Genomic DNA, 17,173 nt, shown 5'->3' with positions numbered 1-17,173 from the left:
CATATAACCCAGCCCTCAGTCCGCGCAGGCACGCGGGGGGGTTTGGGGGGGCAAAGCCCCCCCGTAACCCAAACTTGATCGGCGCACGCACGAAGGGGGGCATGGGGGGGCGCAGCCCCCCCATTGGGGGGGTCCGGGGGGGCGAAGCCCCCCCGAATGAGCGATACGCTTAAACCTCGTTCGATTGCGGTAACGGTCGCAGCGACGACCGTACACGGTCCGTTTCGCGCTTTTGATTGTTGCGTTTCGCGCGTTTGTACGTTTGTTTACACACTAAAGCGGACAGAAACAAAGTGTCGAAACGTACAACGCGGTCGTGCTTAATATATTTTATCTTGTAGACTATCGCGTGCGTGCGCACGACGTACCGCTCGTGGCTCCGCGTGCCTCTCTCACTATTCCCTATTTGTTATCGTATTCCGTATTTTATAATTAGGAACTGAGTTTGCGTAATTTTTTAAACACTTAGCAGACGTTGCAGATATAAAACACTAAAATAATAAATTTGCCGCTGTATTGCAACTTTTTACTCAAGTTTTACTTAAAAAAACACACACACACATAATGTCTTTCGTCATCAATATATTTGCGAGATTGCATCTGTCGTTTACTTTCGTACTTTTTCCTATCAGGATAGGTAAAGATGGCACTAGGTCATACGTCTTCGCAGTTTAATTTTCTCATTTTAGCGAACAAATATTTGGCCACAAATTCCGAATACCATCTGATGAACGGAGTTTATAACATAGACTTCAAAGAACTTTGAAGTATGTTAAACAGAACACACACACAGAAAGCGTGTAATTTAAACATTATTTGCAGTTTCTCTATCATTTTTATGCTAATATTGATAGTTAACATTCAGGTATTCCCTCGCGTCTTCATATAGTTCACATGATTAATCATACCCAAGCTCATTAGACAACGTGCGATCACGTGCGACCTTTATATCGTATATCATAGATCAATTTACTTGCTACTTGAAAAATTTTCCATCTGGTCTCGATGCTACAAAGGATGTTTACGTCTTTAAAATATGTATTTAAGAAACGAAGATGAGGATGTAATCGAAATGAACACACACACACACACACACACACGCGCGCGCGCGCACGGGCGAGTCAGAGAAACGTAAAGAAAGAGAATCCTTACGTGACACGAATTCGATCTCGCGGACGACCTCGTTCCAAATTATTTCCAAATTTCTAGCACCCGTTTTTTAAAGCCGATCAGTTCGTTGAATACCGATAAGCTCACGACAGTTCTCCGTTGTTATCGCAAAGTTGCAAAAGTGAATAATCTTCGTAAAAGGGCAAGACAGAAATTTTGTTGTTTATGCAAATTTATATACCTATATTTACTCTACACGCTTTCAATAAAGAGAAAAATTAAATTAAAATTAAATTAAAAAATTGAATTGACACTAAGTTAAATTTTTGATTTTCAATGCAATATTGATTTAAATATTTGTTACACTTTGCATGTTATAAGAGCAACAGAGACGATAATGCAAATGTCTTTCGTTGTAACTGTTACAACCAACAACTTTGTATTATTTTACAAATTTTGCTGACGAAAAGATAAGATAATATGAGCATGATCGATTAACTAGCCTTGAGAAATGATTTTCTTTACGGAAATTATAGTAACAATTTAAAGATGCTGAAATAAAAATATTATATAAAACTTGTAAAATACTTCTAATTGAAACTCTAAATTATTTGCAGCTCCGAGTTGCAACTTTATATAATCTACGTTCCATATAATCGTATTACGTGCAACTGTAAATAATACTGCTGATAAACTCGTGAAAATCATGGAGTGGATAATATACGTGAGAGGAATTTTATGTTGGAGAAGATAAAGTGATCAGATATGATCCCAAAAAGATTAATAAATAAATGCGGGTTGATATAAAAATAACTGTGTCAGAGACAAGAGATAATTACAAAAATAAAACTACGAAAATGAAAAAAAAATGCTCGTGCATTTTCGTTCCATTAATGAATCTGAAATCAAACTTCCCTAATTAAAAAGCTAATAACATTACATTTTAAATATTAAACATCTTTAATTTAAAGTTTGTTTAATAAAACCTGAATTTTATTAAAATTTTATAAAAATAATATGGAAAATAAAAAATGTAAATATACAATCAAACAAAGGAAAAACGTCGTTAAACCGTCAGGGACTGGATTTCGGTTGATAATAATATTATTCCAGTGAATCTTTACGTACACGTCTTCGCCTTAACAAACCATGCACTGACTTACTTACTGACTTAAAATTCGGTCCCCATTAACCGGTTAGACCGGTGCAGGAACCGCGTTTTAAGGCACGCTGCTAGGACATGATGCAATAAATATATTCATCACCTCGAGGCATATAAATATATATGCCTCGATGTCAGTATTTCTCGCAACATATCCTATATATTCCGTATCCTACACTATATCTCCTGTATTTCTTGTTTTATGTATTTCTAATTTTTTATAAAGATATGAGTTACTATATAATTAAATTGATTATCAATTTAATTTTGTAATTATTCTGTTCTTGTTTTGGTTGAGACTGCGTTTTAAGTTTGTAAGTAACAGCGCGTGGTTTGCCAACCAAGATCTAGTCTTGGCCTTTTTTTTCCTTAACAGCGTTTTTCCTTAATTTGATTGTATAGTATCATGTACGTCATATTTTCACTTACTTATTATCTGTAAATATAATTCGTCAAAACTAATAAGTAAATATATCCACTTTTATCACAAAAATGTTTTTAAAAAAAATAGATTCCGATCTTGTCAAAAATTTTACAAATAAAGAAACAATTTCGCGAATTTTATAAATATGCAATTTTGATTTAAAGCACGTTGTGTTTTGCGATATGTAATTATTTAAAAATTGAAAGAAAGCACGTTCCGATGATTGATCTCGGATATTGCGACACTTACTTGTTCCCTCACAATAGTGACAAAAGATCACACAGGCTTGACGTGAAAATCGCGCACGTTGCACTATGGAGCCTAGCTCGATGAGTGAAGGAGTACCTTCCGCGGTCCCTGTCGCTCAGGATGTCTATCTGCTCGAAGCAAAACGATTCCTCTCTTCCTCGCGCCGGTAGTACATCGAGTTCCCCACCATTCGGCCATTATACACGTATGTAACGCGCCGCATAGGAAGAATGTTCACGTACACAGACGCCCAACACGTGCGTGAACTTAAGTAGAGAATGTAGAATTGTCCGTCTCGACGTTTTCGTAACAAAACTTCGCTGACGTGACTGGTTTACGAGGATGAGTGTCGGTTACGATCATTGATCTCGCGTGAAGGTAATAAGTTTTGAGAAACACTTGGAAAACATTTACTGCAACAAATGAGTGATCTGTGTAAAAATTTTTTTCTTTGCCAGATAAAACTTTAATTTTAACAAGTGTTTTGTATATTAAGTTTAATATACAGAATTTAATACATATAAACAATTTATTTAACAAGATAACTCGTGATACTGAACCGTATTTTTAGCAAACATTCAAATATTATTCAAATATTTTATACTTTAAGTTCAAACTTTGTTTATGCAATTGGACTTGATTTTAAAAATTTATATCATTTCTTTAATTTTGTAATTAATAAATATAATAATATGATAAATCTAATTAATATAATTTTCTAATTAATTAAATTAGCTAGCTGAGTAATTAATCAAATTTCTCAAAGTCTGTTCTTAGCCTTGTCTGTCAGTTTTAGCTTCTAACTCTTTGTCCACATGCCTAACACATTAAATAACCAATATTATTAGTCTAACAGAACAGAGGTCGTAAAATCTAGATCGTAAAAGCAAATTATTGACTGACAATGAGAAAGAAGAGTTTGAGAGGAGTTGTTTAAATGCAATTATTATAACTTTTCGCTTTATAACTAGTTAATAAGATGAACCGGACTTATAGTTGTTTATTTGTATCGTGTTTCTAAACTTTTCACGTCAATATAGCTTGTAATTAACGTAGTCGATGCACCATGCATCCACGTGTGAAAATATCTATATGGACGTACAAACTTTTGCAAGAATATTATAAAAGTCGTAACGTATTTTGGTCGACGCGGAGCGTAACGTTATAATGCGACTTATTATACAACAAACGCACAGCAAAATCAACACGTAATTGTGTAACGTTCAGCAAAATGCCTAGTAAGCAAGAAACATCAAAAAACATTTTTAAAATGTTTCTCGACGTTTCTTGATTACTGGGTGGGTATAAAACGTGTATTTTCCTTCAATTATAATTTAATATTGTACTCAAAATATAATTTAGTCGTGTACTCAAAATCCTCCAAACCACAGCTTTCTGGTTAAGCATTAGAAATTAGCAAATTACATAGTTCGAAATTGAAAGAATACATGAAATAGGCAAGAATAGGCAGGTTAAACTCACACTTGAAGCACAAGAGCTTATCACGGACAAACGCAACTGCATAACGCAATAATCTTTAACATCCTAGATGCATTTGGAAATCAATGATTGCACGTGAGAGACATAACGATATTTTGCACGACGTGACACAAAACCGACGAAAATTTTGGCTCTATTTTTCCGACCGCGAAATAGTGTTGCAGTTGACAGCTATAGCAGCAATAACTGTTGGTCGTTTTGTACTTCATGTGTCACTATTACGTTGTTATTAGGTTATTACACAGTTATTTGCGACGTTGATACTATTAGTATACATAATCGGAAACTTATTATATCTTGAAAAGTTAAATTTATCTCTTGGGACATGAACTTGTAAACGTCACCCAAAGTCACAAAATGCGAAGTTTTTTGCGAGATGGTGGACTGTATTACTATATGCAACAGTGCTTGCATAACATGCATCTGGTGTATCCTCTTTTCGGTATGGTACGAGCTCGTAATGGTTGTGAGTCGAAACGATATAAGAGCGATAAGAGTGTGCTGAAACATATTTGTCGCTGTATGTTTCTTCGGTTAATTTACTCCTTTTTTTTCTTAGTTTTCCAAGATTCTCAAAGAATCTTCGAAAAGTGGATTCAAGCGAGTGTTGCGTGCGTAGAAAGCCGATGCAGAAACACCGGAGAGCACGTTCGCGTGATTTCCCGAGATGCGTGAAAACTGGCACAATTCATGCGCAACGGAGACTCAAGGATTTGCCTTGCTTTGAACGCAATCGTGAAGATCAACGAGAATGTCGATCGTGCGTTAGGGAAAAAATGTGCGCTCGATCAGGAGGACGTCGAAACGCACGTCGTCGGTGCACGGAAAAGAGTAAGGAAACATCGCAGATATGTAACAGACAGATTGAACATTCGAATAGTTACAACAAATCGGATGATTCTTTGAACAAGAAGGATAGCACAAACACAGACGTGAAAGCAAACTAAAACTAATATCGTGCTTGTAAAAGACTGAGGTAAAAATTGGCGATATCAAGAATTAAAAAATAAGTGGAATATGTGGAATATGAAAATCAAATAAAAGTGTCAAATGATAATAAAGAATGCGCTGATTATTTCTTCCAGCATAATCAAATTAACATAGAAACCGGGCTAACTAAGAACCAACGCGATAAATGATGCGCGAAAGTTTTATTTATATATTTTTTTATTTTACATATTTTACAACCTTTTGACTGCGTGCCGACTAGATTTGTCAGACTTGAAACACAGCTCCGGTTGGAGTAGTAAAATTCCCCCCCCCCCCTACATCTAATTAAATCGATTCGAAAATATGTAAAATAAAAATATAAATAAAACTTCGCGCATCATTTACGGCGCTGGTTCTTAGTTAGCCTGGTTTCTATATATATATTTATGCGGATTTGGATCCATTGGAACCTATACTTTAAATTTAAAAAAAAATGTATATTTTTATAGTATCCTGTATTTATTAACCTTTAGATTGCCGCGGAAGTCACTTTATTTATGGCTCTCAACAAATCTATGAACCATGTGTATGTTATTTATATATTATAGATATATTTTTGGAAAAAAAAGGACGCTCGTTTAATTTTAAAAAAATGTTGGCAGCCTAAAAGTTAAAAAAGCTATTTGTTTACATTCATTCGTATACAAGTTTTTTTAAAATAAATTTAAACACAACAACGAAGACGAAATCTCAAATGTTAGGCATCTTGTTAGCTGTACAATCTTCCTATATTTATAAAAGTTTTATTTTTTTAAATCATTATTTTAGAATTTACGATATCTACGTAACAAATTTATGTCGTTAATTTATTAATCTGTTATGACAATATGTTAAGAATTAGTAGCGGCTAGAGTAGCCTCGAAATTCTGCTCGACGTTATGATCACGCTTTTTGTTCGCCGTATTTTTCTGGATGATAATTTCCTTGAAAGGAGCTCGCGTTGAATTAACATCGGAATCTGCATCGACAATCTGCACAACTTTTTGGACCGTTGAAAACTCCATTATGACCGTCGACTTTGTATCATTTATCGTTTGAGAAGCCTCCGACATTTTAGCTTTTTCATCGAGCTTCATTATTTCCAGTTCATCTCTGAAATTCAGTAAGTACAATATCGTATATTATTAAAAAATATATTATTTACAACGCAAAAATAAAAAAATAAGAAAAGAGATGAAATAAAATGCAATTTACGGGAATGATATTTTCTCTCCGCCTTTTTTTCGATATTCCAAACCTTTCTTAGATCTTTTTTTCTGGGTTCTTTTACTTCTGTACTCGCTACTACCATTCGTGCCGGACTTGCTAACAAAATTAGCGTAGCCGTCAAAATTTGATTTTCCTCGCTTTTTAGCAGTTTGTAAAGTATAGCTCTTCGATCTTTTTGAGTCAAATTTTTGTTGAGCATTAGTTTTTCTAGGACAACAACGGTGGCCCTGATATTGCCACCTGGGTATACAACGAACGTGTTAGTGGAACATATAATTATAACACTTATTTAAATAACGCCGAGAAATTTAATAATTCACACTCTATAACTATTTACACCCTAAGAGTCACAGAAAATTGCAACAAAATATGGAATAGTTTACGACAGATAACTACCACAATGCGCAGGTCGTGACTGTGGAACTGAACATGAAAATGCAATTCAGCACTGTCAAAACTATTAGTGGTTCCAGCATGATTCGCCAACATTTTCCCTGGCAGGAACGATTTATCGCTCGCGATTATCTCAAAACAATCACCATGCACTGCTAATTTTTTATATTCTTTTTACAAAATGCAGATGATATAGCCGATGCATGGCCGATGCATGTTCACCTTCAGTAACGACGACCATTTGTGCAAATTTTCGCAATAAAGCACAACAACGTTCAGAGTGAGCTAAAACGTCAAATATCTACAACTTTTAACTTTGCGCGACATTCACTTTATATAAATTATATTTTATCTGTAACATACTCGGAAACACGTTTGAAAATAATTAGGATTAAAACAAAACGTATACTCTAACTCTTTATCAGAAATTTTTTTCTTATAAAGCAACACCGTTACGCATTATCTGACGTTTTATAATGCGTTGTAGAGAAAAGTAAAGAGTAATGATATACTCGTGTGACATATTTTTCAATTTCGGCGGGAATGCCTTCGCAGAATTGGCAGGTGATCGGAAAAGGAAGATATACAGGAAGTGCGTACAGATTATTACCATAACTGTTGACAGGGGAACCGACCAATCAGCAACCCCGCTATGCGGTAAACCTTCTCTCCGCGGGAGTCCTGCTGAGACCCTTTGTGGACATCGGCGCGCGACAATGGCGCGGTAACCGCAATATAAAAACGGTCTCGAGATCCCCCGATCCGCGCATCTGTGTGACGTAATATAATGATGATATTACGGCTTTCCCCCCTATATCTTTCGTTCGCAGATCAAGCAGCTTCGGTTACAATTTTCGATGCCACAATCGGCGGACCACCCTGAATGATCATGCTCGTTACCGCCCGCGGCGAACGTGCCCGCTGATTTATTTATTCCCTTGCTGTTCGCGACAATTATTAATATTAACGGAAAACGAGCGAATTATACGTGGCTAAAAATAATTTGCTAATTCGCACGGAGGGAAGCAAAGTAACTTTTAACTTAACGTTATTGTTTTATGATAAAATATTAACTCCTCTGTCATATTTGTACCATTCTTTTATTTGTTGTACATTCGTAGACAATTATTCTCATAATTTATTTGAAGTTTAATTGCAATATGTAATTAGTCACTAATTACAAAAGTTTATTAAAAATGAGGAAATATATCTACGTTTAAACTTAAGAATTTAACTAAAAGAGAAGTAAATTACTTAAGAGAAGTTATTTCAACAAAATTATTCTATCTCAATCGGAATTATTTTATTATTTTCTCAACAAACATTTTATTTGTGTGATATGAACGTTTGCGGTACGAGAGTCGTCTCGTCAGGGCATTATTAGATAAAGTTTTCGATTTCGGATTTTATATCAAATTATATGATCAGCTTTGCAGTCGATTTTTTCTGTGGCTCCTTACCGACTATTTACTCTAGAAAATCGATCTCGAAAATCACAAATTTTGCATTACTTTATACAGACGGCCAGAAAAAGAAGGCTCTATCACGGTTTCAATCACATATTTTCGCATTTTTCGCGTAGATGAAGTGAGAAAAAACATTGCTTTTTGTACATTAGATTTCGAAGAATCCGATGCAACCATAAAATATAAAATATATAGTTTACCGGAGATTTCGCTGCTACGTTTTTAGTTTATTTTAGTGAAAATGCGGTACGCGAGCAGACATTTTTTGGTCGAGGTGAGGTTGGGAAGACTTGGCAACGCCACTGGCTACGCACTGTAGTTGCAGATGGGGCTCGTCTTTCTTAGCCGACGTGGATAGTGCGTGACACTCCTGTCATGCGTTTTGAAACCCTTTCTCAGTAATTGTCAAAATTCAATCGAAAAGGAGATGATAACCTTTCTCGACGACTCGCATGATCAGCTGATCAAAACGGAGTCAAATGAGAAAAATCACATAATTTGGAAAAAGTAACATACTTTGTCACGTATGAAATTTTACACCATAATTCATAAAATTATTTTTCCCTTAGCAAAAATTGCCTGAAATATATTTCTGAACGTGAAAACCTACAAACAGTCACATGACTAGCACGTAGCGAGACGCCTACCTTGATCGAGACGCTACTATGTCATCTTCAATTCTGCTTCTGTCCAAGCGTGCGAAAAAAATATCTCGATTTTACGCGTTTTCACGAGTGGCCCATGAATTATCGTCGTTCTTTCATCCTGAAAAATGTCCGATCTCGCGTGTCGAGATCTTCTCCTTAGCTCGTTCCGGCCTGTAGACAGCCGTCCCACGTACAATATTATATTGCGGTCACTTGTCGCTCCATTCAACAGCGACCGCAGACTCCTCTTTAGCCCGTCACGGCTTAGGAAAAACGAGTAGCTTTTCACTCACCACCGCCGCGACCATGCTCGTCACGCCGTTTCTCCGATTCTCCCCCTCCCCTCTCCTCCCCGTGCATGCGTGCATCGAGAGATGCGCGCTTTTACCTCCGTGGCGTCCTAATTTATTGGCCAGCGCCATTGTCACCGCCCTTAAACGCGACCACACAGAATGCGAACGACACCTTTATGAACTCCCACGCCATTCACGATATTACGAAACCGCCCTCGGCATCTTCTTACCCCCGCGTCTACCGCGGTATATTGTGACCCCCTCGCTCTCCCCCTACACACCGATAATCGCGACATCCATTCTCCTCTTTTGTACGTTTAACTTTTACATGTCGGATAGACACCGCACGGTCGCGGACGACGCCGACGCCCGCGGGCGTATATTCGTGATTCGCCGACTGTGACGACCTCGAAGAGAGAATCGGTGACAATGCCGAGAAAATATGAGGACAGTCTAAAATGTTTCGAGTATCTCCTAAACTGCTTTTAGGAGACAAAGAACGACTAAACTCCAATAGAGACATATCCGTATTGTATTGTTATTTGATAGCACACGGACAGATGACGTTTTTTTCACTTAAAAAAAAAAGTTGTAAATTAAGTAGAGAACTTTTTTAATATCTAGTCTCGTAAGGATAAATAAAATATACGTATGATTTTACGCCGTGGTGTGAAAAATGTGCGAAAATAATTCTCAGTCCGTTTCGTATATGTTTTATTGATTTAGTAATATACACGGAGATTGCAAAGTTAATAAATTTCGACATCTGAGATGTAACGATAAATAATCCTTGTCTGTTCTTCGATAGTTATATAAGCTCGTTCACTTACAAGTCAGCGAAGAAGATGAAGAAGTTAGTAAGCAATTATGATAATATAAGCTTTAATAATACGGTCTCCAATGGCATGCTGTGTTATTGACTGTTGTGTGAGGCCCTTTGTATGGACAGTCAAGGAAAAGAGGAAAGGAAACGAGTCAAGACCGAGAGGCTCATCTGGTCAACCATAACGAAGCAATTTTGCACGGCTACTCGGTCGAAACCGATGAATAAGCTGGACGCAAGCTGAGTTTCGTATTCAGCATACAACGTGTATTTCATTGAAGATTCCATCTGCATAGTAGTAAACGGAGTCCAATCTTTTCTTCCGAGTGTCATCGATGGCTACCGATCCAAGTTCATGATATTTATGTTCCTTGGATGCCCGAAAAAACGTTCCGGTTACCTCTATTTACGTTAATTGTTTACTAATGTCACAAATATTTTCTTTTTTTAGGGTGTACTTCCAAATGATCCTTGTCCCGATCGGCCTAAAGTTTTATAAGTTGTTTTAGATGTGAGGAATAAAGTGCGCATTTTTCATTCGAAAGTATATCCTTTTTTTTACTTTAAACTCCAGTCATCTATATATGATAAATTCATTCTTCATGGAAAAATTAGGCAAACTAAAGAGACAGTATATACAAAATTATCACTTTGTAAAATATAAAATATAAAGAAAAGCATATTTTTTTAAATTTTTATGTAATTGACAGAGTTACACTTAATTTTTATTTTGAATTATTTAATATAATTTTGAATAAAAATATGATAAGCCAATATATGTTACTTTTAAGCTGACAATAATTTTCCTTTCTTCTTTCGTTTGTGTTTTCTTTCTTTTGCGCTTGTCGGCTGCTTTGGAATTTCCTCTTTCACGTCCGATTTCTTTTCATCTTCTACATCTACCGCGGTAACGGTTTGAGGTGGTGCAATTGCAAATGCAGACGCAGGTGCAGGTGCAGGTGGCGGTATTGAAGGTGGTTTAGGTGTTCTGAGTTCAAGTTCAACGTTCCTATCTTTCTGCTCAGAGTATTCCGCTTTCTTTTTAATTCTAAGTAAAAAGATATCCTGAGTGCTCTCTGTTATATGATCGCTATATACTTCTTGCGTTCCGGAGCTAAATTGAGGATAGACAGTAATGGTTTTGCATTGGTGAATATCCTGTCCATCTCTGCATGATCCGATCTGTAGGCATTAAATAAAATTTTAAATAAAATATTAAGGAACAGAGGTACCAATCTTGTTAAAACAGTTTATTTTTTTCCGGCAAAGTTAAAGTTAAAGTTGTATTTAAAGTTTTTGCTTATTCCGATTTATTTCTAATACATAATTTTCTTCTGAATAAAGTCTCTTCATTGTACAGATTAAAAACCTTTATAATGAAATTACGTTTATCTCAATTACGAAATTATTAAAATATATAAAATATTTACAAAATTAAAAATGACAATTCCTGACTCGCAATATAATCTTGTTTTATTTATAATGATTAATCTATTTTATTACTATTATGGCTCGAGTCAAAAACCAACACATTCTCAAAATATAAGGTTGAACAAACTTTATAGGCGAGAGTTTGCGATTTATAAGGATCTTCCTTTCCGTGGAGACGGAATGCCGAGTGAACGCGAAATACAATGCGATCGTCATAATCTGCGTTGATTATTTTCGGGCCTGTTTTGCTCGTCGGCCTTTGAATTTCTATGCAGTCGCAAGGTGGGTCCCACTCTTCCCGTTTCTTTTTTGACTTGTTTTTATCTTTCTCCAATCTAATAATCAGCTGGTTGCTAATCATCTCTGCTCCGATCTCTTGGTAATATTTTGAACAAACATCCTTGACGAGTGAATGTGACGAGGATGATGATGGACAAGACGGATGAGATATTGAAGGACAGAGGCATGTATCTTGTTAAAACAGTTTATTAACAGTTAATAGTTAACAGTTTTATTATTAAATTACATTAATATATATAGATATTTTACATTATATATACAGAGTGTTTCCTTAGTAAGTACAAAAATTGAAGGGAATATTCTGTGTTTATTTGACAGGTTATGTCGGGTTAAAGTCGGGTAAAAAGTTAATTTTTACACTTTTAAAGATTAATGTGATAGGTTAATGAGTCACTTATGTATTTTGCATAACCTTAAAGAGTAACGCGCCCAAAGTTAATTAATTAACTTTTTACTCGACTTTAACCCGACATAACTTGTCAAACCGTTAAACTTTAACTTATTTGAATACCCCTAGTGTTACCTCATCTGTTGTTTAGGTCGCGAGCAGGTAGATACATGAAAACAAACATCCAATGACTATAATAAGCAAAATCGAACTGATTTTTCTGTATCAGACGTGCGCAAGTGGTCAGACCGAGAACGTTAAGAATTTGATTTGTCTTTTGAGCTCATTTTTGAGAAACACTTTTATATCTTATTTATTTTGTATCACATTTATTCTGTATCACTTTTGGACGATTGAACTTTATATACTGTATTACAAATTGTGTCCTGTGTACATCATTGTGCAGTAAAATAACCAACAGTCCTGTTACCTTACGTACTCACGCACATACACGTACATGTCCATCCACACATTCATCCACACACACATTCGTTCGCACGCACATATCACACACGTACACTTGCACACAAGAAAGGTATAAATTCGACTGTGCAACCTCCGCGTGGAGATAACCTTATCGGAAAATATAAAATATTATATTTCAATCTATATATATATATCTATATATATATATATATATATATATTTATATATATATTTTATTAAATATTATTTATATAAGTATTTTACTTTTTATTAATCTATTTTATAATTAAATATAGTAAGATATAATCATTCTTAAAAATAAGACATTGGTTGTTGAATTAAATTTCAAGTAAATAATTTTGATTTAGATCTATGTATAAAATATTGAAGTAAAACAGGCATTTCTTAATATTTACCTTTAGAAAACTGCATTTTTTTGTGGATAATTTAAAGTTTGTGATATAATGTTCATTGAAAGTAAGGTTATTGTATGCTTATTTAACGTCCCATTTTTGTAAACTGTAAAAGATATGATTGGGATTGACGCAGTTTGCTAAAATCGACCTTTCAATCCGGCATAATTCACTTCGCGTTAAGAAACAAATACATATCGCAGATTTGCCCATTCATGGATTTGCCATTTCCCATAAATCATAAACTCGGATCATGTTACCATTCGGATAACCCAAAATTTATGTAACAATTTGCCATCATGTTACTCGATAAGTCTCGTTATTCACATACATAACAAAAACGGAACAGCAAGAATGATTGCGGCAACTTACAACTGTGGCTGTCTAGCGAAACCGTCTTCCCCGATCTCTGAACCACTCGGATTGCAAGCACCTTGTTCACCTTGCTGCTTTCAATCATATAGCACTCTACGTCATTCGCAAATACAACCAACACAGCGTTGTACACAGTTCATAACTATAAAGAAACCAAAGCACATCTATCCAATATCCGAAGACAAGGCTTGTTGCTGCATCAATCGTAAAAGTTTTCTTCATGTTCCATCATGTTCAGAGTATATTTCTTCCGTACACTTATCATTATTTCCTCCACAATATTCTCATTGTTGCGATGTGGATGCATTTAGGATATATTCGACCCCTTCGCGCAGGCCGGTAAGCGCTGCGGTGATTTCTGCAACGAAAGATAGCATGAACAAGCAGTTTTCAAGGAGCAGAAGCGAATCGAAGTCGAGGAATCTCGAGATGTCCAACATGGAGCGAGCCCCAACTGACAAAGTCGTATCTAAGATCGTTGGAAAGGAACAGCCGTACAAGGAGATCGAAGCTATCATCAATGACAATCGCGTCATCATTAGGATGCAAAAGGAGCCGGTCAAAGAGGAGTACGATCCACCGTGCGAATGCATCGGTCAAGTAGCTTCAAAAGAGTCGGCATTGAACCAAAGAAAATGCGACGACGGCGTTGTGTTCGATATGGCTCATGGAAATCTAGAACTCTGTCGTACTTCTCGTGAGGATGAGTCCGCGCCGTCGATGGAGAAAACTTGCGAGGAGGCGGGATGTCGCACGGTCACGTTGTATCCAAGCGTAAAAGACGATGTCAGGGGCGCTTCTACAGCTTATCGTATGGAAGGCAGGGAAGTTAAAAGGTCGAAAATGGTAAGACCAATCGATCTTGAGGAAAATCCGAATATATTCTTATTGAGGATTAGGAAGCACTGCGATAGTGGCGATAAGAGACAAACAATCGATCTTGAGTTCCGGGCACCGCGTCCATGGCTACCCAAGAAAGAGAAGGATCTCCTTAAACCTGAGGTATTAGAAGAACATGAAGATGCTGACAAGGAACATAAGGAACATGAAGGTGACACTGACAAGGAACATGAACATGAGATTGATAAGGAACATAAAGATGACGAGAAACATGAAGATGACACTGACGAAAAGATCGACGCTCACGAGAAGAATGACGAATGGAAAATATAAATTTCGCAATAAATTGTCAAAATATTTTGAAGTATGTCTTTTGCTCGAATCTTAACTTGATTTAATTTTTTCCATCATCTCAATAATAATATATGTAAAAATATCACTGATATTTTTGTATAAAGTAATATTGTTTAAAATGGCATGTAACAAGAAGTTTTTTTTCAATTTATTTTAAAAAACAAAAACAAACATAAAAAACGTTAAAAAAGAAATTGATATTGCAAAATAAATATTATAAATGAAAACAAAAGTTTAAATGTAACTTTTTCCTTTTTTTTTTCTTTCTTAAATTAGTATTAAATAATTTGCTATTATATCTAGAAGATGCGACAACAGATTGACACGTGGATAATTATTTTCTATATGGGTTCTATAATGAGTTTGAAGAAAAAGAGTACAATAAGATCTACTATTTTCTCATAAGATCAATCTTAAGCTATCAGCCTGATCCGGATAATTATTAATGCGTAGCGAATTGAATTTCCGGAACGTATGAAAAACTGAGAATTCGGTAGTCAGCGCTTCTACTGAGTTCTTTGTATGCGGTTAATTTGTATCGGATCAGGTATATCCCGTTTCAAAATAATAGAGACGCGACAGGTGCCGAATGTTACTCTTTTTGAAGGAATTTATTTATTGCTTTTCAAATTATTCTTATAAATAAATACAATTTCTTTTTATTATTAATGATATATATTTATTGGACAACTAATATTTAAATTTATTAATATAATCTATTATTAAATTTAATTTTTTAATACTAAATTTATTTTTATCTTTAGATTTAAATAATATACATTGTGCATAATATTGTTATAATCTATTTTACCTCAATAATGTACAAAATATAACATTAAAAAAAAGAAATTTTAAAATAGATTAATTGCATTTATAATTATTGTTATATTGCTATAAAGCAATCCGCATCTCTTCATAATTAATTATTGATAACTATAAAATTTAATTTAATTTCCGCTGCTAATGAATCTACAATTACTGCGTAAATTTCTCGAATCTTTTTACATATTTTTATACGTGCTATACACGTGAAATCTAATAACACAGAGCAATGCAGACGTAATCGTGGGGCATCCTGAGAAACGTCGCTACTGAGAAAATTGCCGTGTATCACACTCTGTATTCCCGAAGATGGTCAGGCATAGTATCTACGACAGCGAGAGGGCGCGGTGAAAGAAAGAGATCTTGAAAAATCTCTGGTTCGATTCTCACGACTTGAAGCTTGGAGTCAGGTGCGCGCGTGAATGGACTTCTGGCTTTCATTCATCTTTTCTTGGAGATTCGAATAGCCACCCGCCCACCTAGGCCCCCATTTTTTGACGTCCGACAGTCTCGGAAGAATAGAAAGGAGGGTAAAGAAAAAAAAAACGATGATTTACCAGTAAAGTGCGTGGCCCGAAATCGAGCCGTTTTCGAGCGTCCAGTTCTATTGACGCGTATAATGATAAGCTGAAGCTTATTTGAGCAGACTGTGATTTTTCAATTCACCTGATAGCTTTTCATGGTCCTGGATTTATTAATGCTCGGATTTGATCGAGATGAATTTTATACGAGAAAGGTAGAATAAAATCTTAGAATAAAGATAAAAATGATTCTAGAATATTATATATAAATATGATTAATACTGTTATTATGTATTATACTTTGAGTTCTTTTATGTAAAAACACGTAATAACTAAATAACTAAAACAAATTATAGGAGGCACATTAACGTAATTTCTATTTTTTGCTCGATACTAAATGAAGCAAACAACATCGATAATATTTCTACTATTTGTACAACGTAGAAACGATGAGGTAATGTTTTCTTAATGACGATAGCCGAGAACACAAGGGAGAGAAGAAAGACAATACTCATGAAAGCGGCGAATAAATATTAATATATTATATTAAAATGTTAATATGTCATTCTAATTGCATTAACTAATAACGCGTAGTATATAAATTATAAATTATAGTCGTTAGGCCTATTAGCAGTTTGCAAAGGAGTTTAGGATACTACCGATAATGTTACAGCCAAAAGATAGAAAATATTAGAGCAAAGAAGGATTATGGTAGAAATCTACAGACTTCTGTGTCTTACCGTAATTGTAATAGCGTAATTGCAGTCAATTACTGCAACTTGGACTTACGTACAAAAAAACATACTCCTACTATGCTGCAAATACTCGTAAGTGATAACAGCCACATATATACGAATACAAAAATGATCTATTGCACATTTGTAGACAGGTTTTTCATAATATCTAAAAGATGCAAAGCAAGCGTAGCTTACATAATTATTTCACAATTTAACTTTTAAGATTAATAATAATATATAAACAATTAAAAAAATTAAAAAATAAAAGAAAGTAATATTTTGTGCATGTGCTTTCACAGA

General features: G+C 35.2%; 3 protein-coding genes across 4 annotated transcripts in view; 1 reads left to right on the top strand and 2 right to left on the bottom strand.

Moving 5' to 3' along the window:
* LOC112453102 (alpha-tocopherol transfer protein-like) overlaps positions 1 to 3,089 on the bottom strand; it is a 12,694-nt gene extending 9,605 nt beyond the window's left edge. Inside the window, exon 1 of one of the 2 annotated variants that reach the window (XM_025013661.1) lies at positions 2,946 to 3,089. The gene's annotated coding sequence lies outside the window, so the exon portion shown is untranslated. The remainder of the gene's footprint in view (positions 1 to 2,945) is intronic. The other variant, XM_025013658.1, reaches the window with a different exon arrangement.
* The window catches only part of LOC112453103, a 25,740-nt gene extending 20,262 nt beyond the window's left edge, over positions 1 to 5,478 (top strand). Inside the window, exon 2 of the mRNA XM_025013662.1 lies at positions 5,005 to 5,478. Within this exon, the coding sequence (XP_024869430.1) occupies positions 5,005 to 5,392 (388 nt within the window). The 3' untranslated portion in view covers positions 5,393 to 5,478. The remainder of the gene's footprint in view (positions 1 to 5,004) is intronic.
* A 5,574-nt stretch (positions 5,479 to 11,052) lies between these two features.
* On the bottom strand, positions 11,053 to 13,684 carry LOC112453098. Its single transcript, XM_025013650.1, has 3 exons — positions 13,597 to 13,684; positions 11,825 to 12,168; positions 11,053 to 11,448 (listed from the first exon to the last, which is right to left on the bottom strand). Exons 1-3 carry the CDS (start codon positions 13,682 to 13,684, stop codon positions 11,053 to 11,055), a joined length of 828 nt encoding a protein of 275 aa, XP_024869418.1.
* Between the last annotated feature and the right edge of the window lie 3,489 nt (positions 13,685 to 17,173).

This window comes from Temnothorax curvispinosus, unplaced genomic scaffold (genome assembly GCF_003070985.1).
Source record: "Temnothorax curvispinosus isolate PA1 unplaced genomic scaffold, ASM307098v1 QBEX01004029.1, whole genome shotgun sequence".
In the NCBI taxonomy this organism is placed as follows: Eukaryota; Metazoa; Arthropoda; class Insecta; order Hymenoptera; family Formicidae; genus Temnothorax; species Temnothorax curvispinosus.
The sequence above is the reverse complement of the archived record's forward strand: the minus strand, read 5'-3'. Positions and strand labels throughout refer to the sequence as shown.

What these genes read in the sequence shown, in the direction of transcription:
- LOC112453098 (XM_025013650.1), bottom strand. Translation starts at nt 13,684, where the DNA reads ATGATTGAAAGCAGCAAGGTGAACAAGGTGCTTGCAATCCGAGTGGTT. An exon ending in TTCGCTAGACAGCCACAGTT is followed by an intron (nt 12,169 to 13,596) that starts GTAAGTTGCCGC and finishes TGTTTTAACAAG; the next exon opens with ATACATGCCTCTGTCCTTCA. An exon ending in CGCAAACTCTCGCCTATAAA is followed by an intron (nt 11,449 to 11,824) that starts GTTTGTTCAACC and finishes TAATGCCTACAG; the next exon opens with ATCGGATCATGCAGAGATGG.